Raw genomic sequence first — 10,402 nt, 5'->3', positions numbered from 1 at the left:
AAACAGTATGATATTTTTTTTCCAGCTTGTAAATGTGTATGAAATGAATTGCCCTGAACTTGCCTTTATTTTTCTTTTGGCCTGTCACTCTCTCTATTCCATTGGAGTTCATTGTTACCATAGAAATATAAGTCCTCAAGCCAACTGCGAGATTAGTGTCAGTGTTTGTTTTTGAATCTTCTCCATAATTCACTACCCCAGAGATCTATCAGAATATGGGGATCACATGACCCTGTGCAGATGGCTATCTTAAATCCCTGGCCCAGAGTGATGCATGAAGTTATCAGAGAAAAACCAGCTTGTTTTCTTTCCTCTCAGGGAATTTGTAAAAGTGTTGTCTACAGACTTGATCAGGCTAGCACTGGTAATAGTATTTTGGGTTTTCCTCCTTGATTAATATTAGGTTGAGCTCTTTGCATTTAGAAATGCTCTGAAGGATTTTACATTGTTCTACATTCAAGTACTGCTACACATTTAAAAATGTTTTTTTTTTCACTCATATTGTCACTGTTCATTTTCTCTGCAGTATTACACACAAGGCCCCTGTTTTTTCACTGTGTCCAAACATGTCTCTTCATTTGTGGTTACCATACAGTGTGCCTGGATAGTTTACCTCAGCTTCAGAAAATCTATCAGTTTTCCTACTGCCAGCCCACCCATGAAGAATGTATACTGTATACTGAACGTAATTATAATCTAATGGTTTGCATTTAGTTTGGTACAAATAAAGCATGTACTTGATTCTAATGAAAATGGCAATTTATAATGATCCTCTTTAATGTTTCATACGGAGGCTTTAAGTGTTCCTTCAGGTCCTATTTTAAGTTCATGTCTCGTCCAAAGAAGTTCCCATTTCCATTTAGGAACAACTTAAGTGATCAGTGCTTGTGTTTGAATTATAGTTTGAGTACTTAGCTATTTGAATTTTTCATTTGTAGCAACAGAACTTTAAAGGAACACTAGGTAAAATTTGGTATTTTTGGTGTAATTCATTTTAACAGCACTCTCCTGATATGAAGCAGTGGAGTGTGGTTTCCTGCGCTACTCCAAATGTTACAAAGTGCAATTTCAGCAGAGCTCTAATTTCTTCTAAAAGTTGTAATTTTACCTACTGTTCCTTTAAAAAGACACTTTATTTTAGCATGAATTTGATAGTCACCCTACATTGAGGGCCCACATATGCAGATGGTGGGTTTCTGTGATACAATGTATCCACGGTTGGTTCCAATCACTAGTCCTGCAGTGCCCCACAAATTTGTGAGTTTTTATCTGTTCCTACCACATCTGCTCCAATTAGTAAAAAATGTAAAAAGCCATCTGCATTTCCACTGATTCTTTGTCCACTAAATCTTTATGCTGTAGTCATTCGGGGCAGTTTCATGTGAAAAACTTGAGAAATGTGCCTGTTCAGAATGATTCACATCAAGAAGTTTAATATTTCTAAAAGCTACCATTATGCACAAAGACATTACATGATGGTAACGATATGCTGCTTGGCATTTTAACACAACATGGCTTTGGTCTCAAAAATAGTACTCACAAATATAAATAAAGTTAAGGTAATGTTTTACCATCATTTTACCTTCATCAACAATACTCAGATGTGTAGTTCCACTGAATTTTGGAAAATAAATAAAAAGGCTGTTTGTGTCATACACACATGACTCATGGTTCCTATCACCACTTCTTTAATTTGTGTCGGCAAGTTTCTCAACAGTTAATAATTTCACTGTTAATCACTCACACATGAATTTTCCATAGTGCTATAGCAGGAATTTATTCAAATGTGTAGTGCAAGGTACCCCAGGACTAGGTTTGGTTTCCTGTGAAATACAATAAGATGGTCTTCTAATCTTCAATCCACAGCCTTTCAGGGTCTCCACTCAAAGATCCAATTCAGGGACCATTCACAAGCCTGTCTTCCAAATTTAATTCCTAAATGAAATGATGTATGATGTCGTCTTTTCTGAGCAGTACTGAACAGACTGGAACTAAGACTTGAGGCTGAGCTGATAATGCACCCCAGATTTGCCTTGATCCTGCGTGAGGTGGCATTTGAACACTGAGTCAGGATAAGAGTTTTCCATCAGGGACAGTTTTTTTTATTCTCAGTTCCTTTGTTGCAGTCGTTGTGGCCAGTGTGCTCCTTCGAAAAACAAGTCAATGATAAATGCTGATGCTGCTGACAATAAATGGAAGCCAATGAGCTTGAGGTCATTTTCATCATGCTAATTGGTAACCATTTTTAGCAACATTAGCTTAATAAAGAGAAGCACTCTTTTAGCACATGCAAAAGATTCATGGATTTCAGTTTCCAGAAGGTACAAGAAGCCTCTGTCCATACAGCGTGGAGCAGATGAGCTGTCACATCTCCAAATCACATTAAATGCACTCTTGGCTTGCTTGATGGAGCGTGCCATGCATTATGAGAGCTCCACATGTGCAAGCTCCAGTGATGCTGGAGAAAATAGGATGACAAATTCAGTCTCAGTTTCCAGTTAACTTGACCTCATATGATGGACTTGACCAGCGCCACCATGTGGTCAACTCCACAAGCTACATCCACCACGTGTCCTGGTACCGTCACCTGAAAAACAGTGTAAGGTGCTTTAGGACAAGCTAATCCATAGTTATTAAAGTTGACAATTCGTCCATATTTCCATATAAATGTATGAGGTTTGGTGCACTGGACTCCAGTGGCACCCTGTAGTCTACTAACCCGCCATGGGAAATACTGGTCATCTTTTTTCCCAATGCCTAGACATCCTCTTAAATTCTTGCCCCACACAAACAACTGACCGTGATCTGTAAAATGGGTAAATAGACAACAAATCCAAGACCTGAATAGCCAAAAGATGGGAATACACCTCATTAATACAAGAAACAGGTGCAGGGCAAAAGCTTTACCTGTAATGGCTGCAAAATTGGTCAGTCCACAGCGGATGTAGGATATTTTTACTGTTGGGTTAAACTCTGACCTCCCAAAGAGCGTAGGTGGGATTTTCTCTGGGATTTCAGACTCTGACAGATTAGGCCCTTTTCCCAAAATGCCATAGCCCCATACAAACACCTCTCCTTCTTCTGCAGGCAAACACATTTGTTGTATGCACATTTCATGTTAAAGGCAATCGTGTTGTTATTAAATCAATTCATCATTTTATAAAAAAATTGAAGTACGTAACACAAGACAACAGCAAAATTGCAATAATATTCCTGTTTCACGTACAATGCCAAGAGAAAGCTATCATTTAATGGCAAAGGAAGCTTAACAAAACATCATAAAACATAACAGATCTTTGATTTGTGTAAATACTGTACTTTACATCATATTTAGTTGTTAAAGGGCAAAGCCAGTCTTGCATGAGAGACATAAACTCAAAGCATCCATGTCTCTGATCTCATTGAAACAACTGGCAGCAGAATTCATTCAGAAGCCTTTGAAGATTTATTAAGTGCAGTTTATAGCTTGTGAAAAATAATCCTATTAAGCAAGTCGCTTATTAGATCTTGCTCCAAAGGAAATTCATTACTATCACACACAGACACACACACACACAGGGAGAGTAAGGGCAGATCTCACCATTGAGGACAGCGACTTGAGTTCCCCCGCAGGCCGCCTGCTTCACCTTCCCCACTCTCTTCAGAGGAAGCAGCCGAGGAGAGTTGATCTACACCGAAAAAATATGTGAATTATTTTTTAATGTCTTCAAAAAGAAACAAAAATCAGGCAAAGTGCAACTTATATAAGATCAATTTTAGCATCAATTGGCACATTTATTTTCTCCATAGATCAGGGGTAGGCCTTGATAGTCCACCAACCAAATAAGTCATATGAAGAACTAAGACAGTAGACAGCATTCTTCTGTAATGTTGCTATATTAATCTACATCACACACCAACAAGCACATCTAGGGCAAGGAATTGATAAAATGGAAAATAAATGTATGACCAAAGTAAGTGTTCTTTAGAGTCCATGTAACATATGACAAATTGAAAACTGTTGCTTTATACACAAGGCTCACAGAGGACCCACAACCAAAGACAAAATACAGTACATATCTCTTTAAAGTTGAACCTACTTAGAATAATCTTATCTAAAATATGAATCATTTCCTACTTAGGTTGAAATAGAGCTTAAAACAGGCAGCCTACAGGGTTGGAACTTTTGACCTGACCTGTGTAGTCTCTGTGACTGAGGCGAGCTGCAGGTACTCTGAATTGCCCCAGCCAAAAAGTTGACCATCTGAGGACACAGCTAAGCTGCAGTCTCCATACGTTGACACCTGCTGAATTCTGACCCCTGTCAGGTCTCCTCGAACTGGAACAGGGAGAGCAGCCTTGTCGTGATGACCCAGACCTGAGCAAAAACAGTTGAATCATTCCTCCAAAAGATCCCCACCATGTTTCTTGTTAACACTAATAACTTAGTGCTTATTGTAATCATAGACCAGTCGGGACAGGATGTGAAGCCTAGGGCGAAAGAACAATGGGATGGAGCGAGACAAAGAGAGGGGCAGAGATTGAAAGAGGCACAGAGGACAACTTTTATGACACCAACCTGTTTGTCCATCTGCACCCCACCCGCAGGCATACACTGAGCCTCTCTCCGTCAGGAACAAACTGTGGTCCTGCCCACATGCCACCTAGAGGACAAGGTGACACATGACAATTTATTTACCATGAATGACTTCCAGAAAATAGACAGAACATCTACTAGGGAGGACTCAGAATGAATATAAATGCATTTATTTTAAGGAGCTAAAAATATAATATATTGGTGGAATGTCAACTTTTGAAATATACAAACATAGCTCGACTCATGAATCCAAACTTAAAGGAACACTATGTAATATTTTTACCTCAACATTACTGCTTTAAAATCATTGTGCGGCTTCGGTGACCTATGACAAGGAGAGCTTCTTTCATTGCTACTCTGGGCTCTTTACTCCTGAAACTACACTATGTAACTTTTAATGGATATACTGCCTTTCTGACATTCAAGGTTGCAAATCTTACCTAGTGTTCCTTTAAACTCTGGGGTTTCTAAATCATGAAATAATCATTATAATGAAAGAAAAGCTCCAGACTTTACAACAGCCTTAGTTCATTTTGGCTGGAATTTTTCTCCAGGCTTTCTCCAAACAAAAACATCTGCCATTAGCTTGCTGCTGTGACTAAAGTGTCTTTCTCTGAAACAAATACATTATTATTAATGATTTTTAAGTAAGGTAAATAATTTAATGAAAGTTTACCAAGGGTTAAATGGCTGTCCAAATACATTGTAGGGCCACTGTGCGTATACATACAGCACATCCAGCAGGTTCAGAACAATGTGGACACTGATTAGAGCATTATTAGTATGTGCTTTTCCCACCTGAATAACTCTGCTGTCGAAGCCCTCTATCTTGTGGATAAGATGACTGCCACTGAAAAGAAAGCAGAAGTGGAACATGAAGTGGCCATCCATCAGCACAGAAGCAGACATCACTTGCAACTTAATCTATTTCATGAATCATGTTCAACTCTTTGTGAACTCTGTCGTCTGAGTGTTTATTTAAAACAGAACACTTCAAGTCACATTCAGGTGGTGAACATGTTAAATGTTATAATGTAGAAAAGAAAATATAAAAATTAAAGCACTTCCCAACTTTCATATGAATGTCCAACCCTAATTTCTCTAAAAATGTCTTCATTAACCACACAAATCTAACAAGAAGTAAATGAATGCCTAAAATATAATTTGGTAACACTTTACTGTAGGCCATTGGTCCTAAGGTGACATAACGCCTACATCAACAGTCAACATCTCTATCGCTATTCAAATCCAATCTTAAAACACACCTGTTTGCGGCTGCATTTAATCTCTCTGTTTCTTGACCAGCTCTTGCTGTTTTTACCCTTGTTCCTGTTTTGTAGCATTGTGTGTTATGTAGTGTTATTTGTTCCTCTTGTTTTGTTTGATTGTGGATGTGATTGTCTTTGTGTTCATCTGAATGTAAACAGCGTCTTTGGGTTACTGAAAAGCGCTTTAAAAATTCCATTTATTATTATTATTATTATAACCTTTTATGACATAAAATTTCATTAAGATTTATAACATACTCTGCACAAAATACTTGGCCGTTGTCATACGAGCCCTAGAAAAGATGACCATTTTGGAAAAATTCTTTTTAAATCCTATTGTAGGTTTATGTTAGTTGTCAGAATTTGCAAACATTCAACAGAATAAAAGAGGAAGGAAAAAGACATGAGAAAAAAGAAGAAAAATTAAAAACGTTAAGAGAATATTAAAACTAAGAAAAGCTACAAGCACAATGTTAAGCATCCCTCTGTTTATGCAGGCCGTCACTAAAGCACAATCACAGCTCATTTTCCAGCATGAGTCAAACGTGTGATTCATCTCCTCTTAAGCAGGCTTGGATAATTGAGCTGGGAAGGAGCCATCGCTATGACGTTCACTGCTGCATTACAGCTGTTAATTTTAAACACAGTGTGGTGCTGGAGGCCAAGAGACAAACCTGTAAACTTCATCCTCAACAATCTTTCTTCCACACTGGCCATAGGCATTGTTCCCCATGCTGAACACTGTTGGGAGAAACAGAGGGAAGAGAATGAGGTTGGATCGTCAGGTCTCCTCAGAAACAAATACATGCTACTGATTTTTTTCAGGTATAGCTGCAATATGTCTACGGCTATGCTTGGAAGATTCTCCTTACCTCCTTCTGAGTCTGTGAGCACCAGGGAGTGTGCTCGGCCACAGGACACCTGCAGGATACGAGTCTCCTGAGGATTAGACAACGGCAGAGACACGGGGGAGGGTTCCAGCACATAATCATAGCTTTTATCTGCCAAAACAGAAAAGAAAATACATAGTACTTAAATAAAACATTCACCAGAACTGTCCAAACCTGAATAACCAATCAGCCATTATGACCACCTCCTTCCCATGAGCAATACAGGAGCTCTTTTTCATTCAACATTTTAAGGATGTATCTTTTGTGTCTGTTGCTCTGCATACTTTGTTCACACATATCCCCTGTTGTCAATAGTCAGGATTCCTCACGACGTCATATCAGGTATAATTTGGGTATTGGGTCATTCTCAGCACTGTTGTGACACTGATGTTAGGGTAGTGGTGTGTTAGTGTGTGTTGTTAGGTTGTGTTGTGTTGGTACAAATAGATCAGACACAGCAGTGTTGCTGAGTTTTTAAACCTCATTGTCACTGCTGGACTGAGAATAGTCCACAAACCAAAAAATTCAGCATCCACTGATGAAGGACTAGAGGATGCCCAACACAGACTCTTCTGCAACAGACGAGCTACTCTATCTGACTTTACATCTACAAGGTTGACAAACAAGGTAGATGTGTCTAATAGAGTGGACGGTGAGTAGACACAGTGTGTAAAAACTCCAGCACTCCTGAACTTCTAATTCTTGTGTTGAAATATATTAATGTGTATATTGGGAAATGCAATGAAGAATGGGAGCATGTGTTTCAATTAACTGAGCAAGAAAATAATTGACAAGTGGGAAGCTGCCCAGTTTATTGTGCCCCACCATGCTTTCTGTCACAACTGTCTGTATTGATGGAAATTTTATCTTCACACCCTTTTTTCTGTTTCCCTTTCCTGGATCTACCAATTAACCCAAGGACTAACCACACTACAGCACAGTCTGTTCTCTTCTATGGACCGTAAACTTACAAAGGAGAGTCATTTTCCATGACGTTTTGCCTAGACAGTGTAAAAAGAGACATAAGCATGTGAGAGGACTAAATGTGCTAACCGAAACTAAAAAGAAACAGGGGCTAAAATTATCCCAGCAGACTTCCATGTAATTGGCTACAGATTCAAAATATGCAAAGTCTTACTGCGGTCATGTTGAGTGCGTTGAAATCCCAACTGTGAATCCCTATTGAGGCCCATGCCCCACAATTTGGTGAGGTCTTTGGTATTAGACGCCAATAAAGTGAAGCCATAACCACAGGACACTGAAGAGATCTGTACACAAATGATACAGGAATAAAATAACAGGTGGAAATGCATACACGGGACTTGAGGATAATTCCCTTGATTAAAGCACTGTTCCTCATTCAGGATAATGTATTAATTCAGATGTAAACAGTGCCATCCATTCATGTTATGAAATGGTGGAACAGAGCATACACAGAATTAATCTGATTAAATCATAATGACTAAATTATATACATATACATAATAAAAAACATAGATCAGTAGAATTCCTATTTGGGGTTTAGAATGGGCTTCAACTATCTGTAGACATTATTGTAAGAACAATAATGAGGCTATTTTATGTATTGCAATCAATAGCTTAAGAGTTATTCATTTGTTCACATTTTACAGTAGTCCAAAACGTTACCTTTTGTTCAGTATCCAGGCGGTATGGAGTGAGCTGGTATCTTCTGGGCTTTTTCCTGCCACTATCAGGAACCACAAAACTGGGTATTCCCAGAGCTCCAGTGTAGGTGAAACCCCAAACAAAGACTTTTTCCTGGGGTCTTCTGTGTTCTCCTACATACTGGAAGACTGGCTTTTCATCTGTGGGCTCTCTCCTCTTTGGTGCACTGTTACCTGCTGTGGCAAAACCTCTGCAGTTCTGGAGCAATCCATACCGACCACAGACACGAGAGCAGCTCAGTGCCATCTTCTGAAACTGCTGGAAGACATTGTGCGAGGGCATAACATAAATGTTGGTTCTCTATATCTTTTTCAAAGTGAAATCTGTATCAGCACCACAGATGGACTGATTTACAACTGTCCAATAACTTGTCACTGACTTCACAAAGATAATACAAAGATAATAAAGTATGATTTGACTTGACATGTCCAAACTTGCCTAAGAATATCTGGAAATTATTTGCAAACATGTTAGCAATAAAAAAAGTCAGAATGCTTTGACATACTCAATCTGAAACTAAATTATGGCAAAAACTGGACTCAATCCTCGCCTCAGGTCTCTGTTTGGGTGTCTTTGTGTCTGCATGGGTTTTCCTCCAGATTCCAGGTTCTACCAAATGTTCAAAGGACATATGCTGTATATGTGTCAGTGTGTGATGCCCTGCGATAAATGACCTGTCCAGTGTGTTTCTGCTTTGCATCCAATGATTGTAGGTAGACATCAAACTCACGTAGACCCAAATCAGGATAAGCTGTTACAGAAGATGAATTTTACAGACTTCTAAGAACCAAGACTACGTTCAATCATCAAGAGCGATTTTTCATCCTGTCCACCAGATGCCGCTAGTTCACACTTATATTAGCTAGCTAAGCTTAAAGAACCTTTTCCCCGATTCAACTGAGAGAAATGCTTCAATCTCTGAGTAAACGTCGTTTTACCATCACTTATAACATTGGGCGACATTCTGAAGAACCTTTGTATCACTAGTGCACAAAGTAAGGATCGAGGAAACATTTGAAACTGGGTCAACCTCAACTGAAGAACCGAGAAAAACAGATAGATATATGTTTATAGCTAGGAACTATATCTAAAGCATTCGTTTCAATGTATTAATTCCTTCGTTTTCGATACTTTTACGTTTCTTCTTCACACTACAGTAAATATAAATGAAAGCAGAAATTAAACTGACCGTTAAGCGTCACCTCGCGAGAGTTTCCTCTGCAGCGTTTTGTCAGCAACTGAAAAAGAGCCGTCGGTTTCTACCACAAAGTCAATTTACATTTTCCTGAGCAAAACACAGAAGTATTTTCAGGGTCGTTTAATGTGTACATGCTCTCAGACAGGGGGAAGCCATGACAGTTCCCCTTCAACTTTCACTCTGAGGCTCGATCACAAATGGCTCCCTTGCTGCCTATGTAGTGCACGCCACACTACAGTCATGGAACAACGGTTTATACTATCAAATATTAACTAAGCCTTCTTAATGAAAAATGTGTATATCTTATAAACTACACGAGCTGTGTTGTTTGAACTATGCCAATGTAGAATTTTACTTACATACCATACGATATAGAAGCCATTTGATATTCAGCCTTATTGGACTGTACCAGGATAAATATCCGCCAGAGAGCGCAAGAGCACTGTTTCTACACCCCTCATAGGAACATGAACAACCACCCTACTGAGCTGACCTTAATAACCCCTTTATTCCCTACACAGAGCACTGCATAGTTCATGAAACTAACTGAACTAAATATTAGACAAGGAACCGTAAAGTTTGTAAGACTACACTTATAAAGGTTTATTATACGTTGTTTAAAATTATTTTATTACTGGTTATATTAATAAAATGCATTAAAAGTCGTTAATAACCAGTTATAGCACAGACAAAAGGGCAATGGTGACCTGTTTTTTTGCCAAATAGTGAACCCACATCCATCTACCCTATTAAACCCTGTCTTCATCATCAGTGAACATTAAGA

The 10,402-nt window shown here is 38.8% G+C and overlaps 1 protein-coding gene across 2 annotated transcripts; it reads right to left on the bottom strand.

Annotated features, from left to right (window-relative positions):
* Positions 1 to 511: 511 nt before the first annotated feature.
* Positions 512 to 9,791, bottom strand: rcc1l (RCC1 like). Of its 2 annotated transcripts, none has more exons than XM_066658622.1 (12): positions 9,610 to 9,791; positions 8,382 to 8,678; positions 7,873 to 8,002; positions 6,717 to 6,845; positions 6,519 to 6,585; positions 5,375 to 5,426; positions 4,559 to 4,643; positions 4,176 to 4,357; positions 3,581 to 3,668; positions 2,908 to 3,081; positions 2,720 to 2,805; positions 512 to 2,587 (listed from the first exon to the last, which is right to left on the bottom strand). In XM_066658622.1, exons 2-12 carry the CDS (start codon positions 8,664 to 8,666, stop codon positions 2,510 to 2,512), a joined length of 1,356 nt encoding a protein of 451 aa, XP_066514719.1. In that variant the 5' UTR covers positions 8,667 to 8,678; positions 9,610 to 9,791; the 3' UTR covers positions 512 to 2,509. The 2 variants fall into 2 exon arrangements, with proteins under 2 accessions (XP_066514719.1, XP_066514718.1); XM_066658621.1 differs by having other exon boundaries at positions 8,382 to 8,675.
* Positions 9,792 to 10,402: the final 611 nt, after the last annotated feature.

This window comes from Hoplias malabaricus, chromosome 2 (assembly GCF_029633855.1).
Source record: "Hoplias malabaricus isolate fHopMal1 chromosome 2, fHopMal1.hap1, whole genome shotgun sequence".
Lineage (NCBI taxonomy): Eukaryota > Metazoa > Chordata > Actinopteri > Characiformes > Erythrinidae > Hoplias > Hoplias malabaricus.
This window is presented reverse-complemented; position numbering and strand designations above follow the sequence as displayed.

Excerpts from the sequence above, each read along its gene's own strand:
- rcc1l (XM_066658622.1), bottom strand. The coding sequence starts at position 8,666 with ATGGCACTGAGCTGCTCTCGTGTCTGTGGTCGGTATGGATTGCTCCAG. Across the intron at positions 6,586-6,716 it reads GCTCACAGACTCAGAAGGAG|TGTTCAGCATGGGGAACAAT; the intron begins GTAAGGAGAATC and ends TTCTCCCAACAG. Across the intron at positions 3,669-4,175 it reads CAGTCACAGAGACTACACAG|ATCAACTCTCCTCGGCTGCT; the intron begins GTCAGGTCAAAA and ends TTTTCGGTGTAG.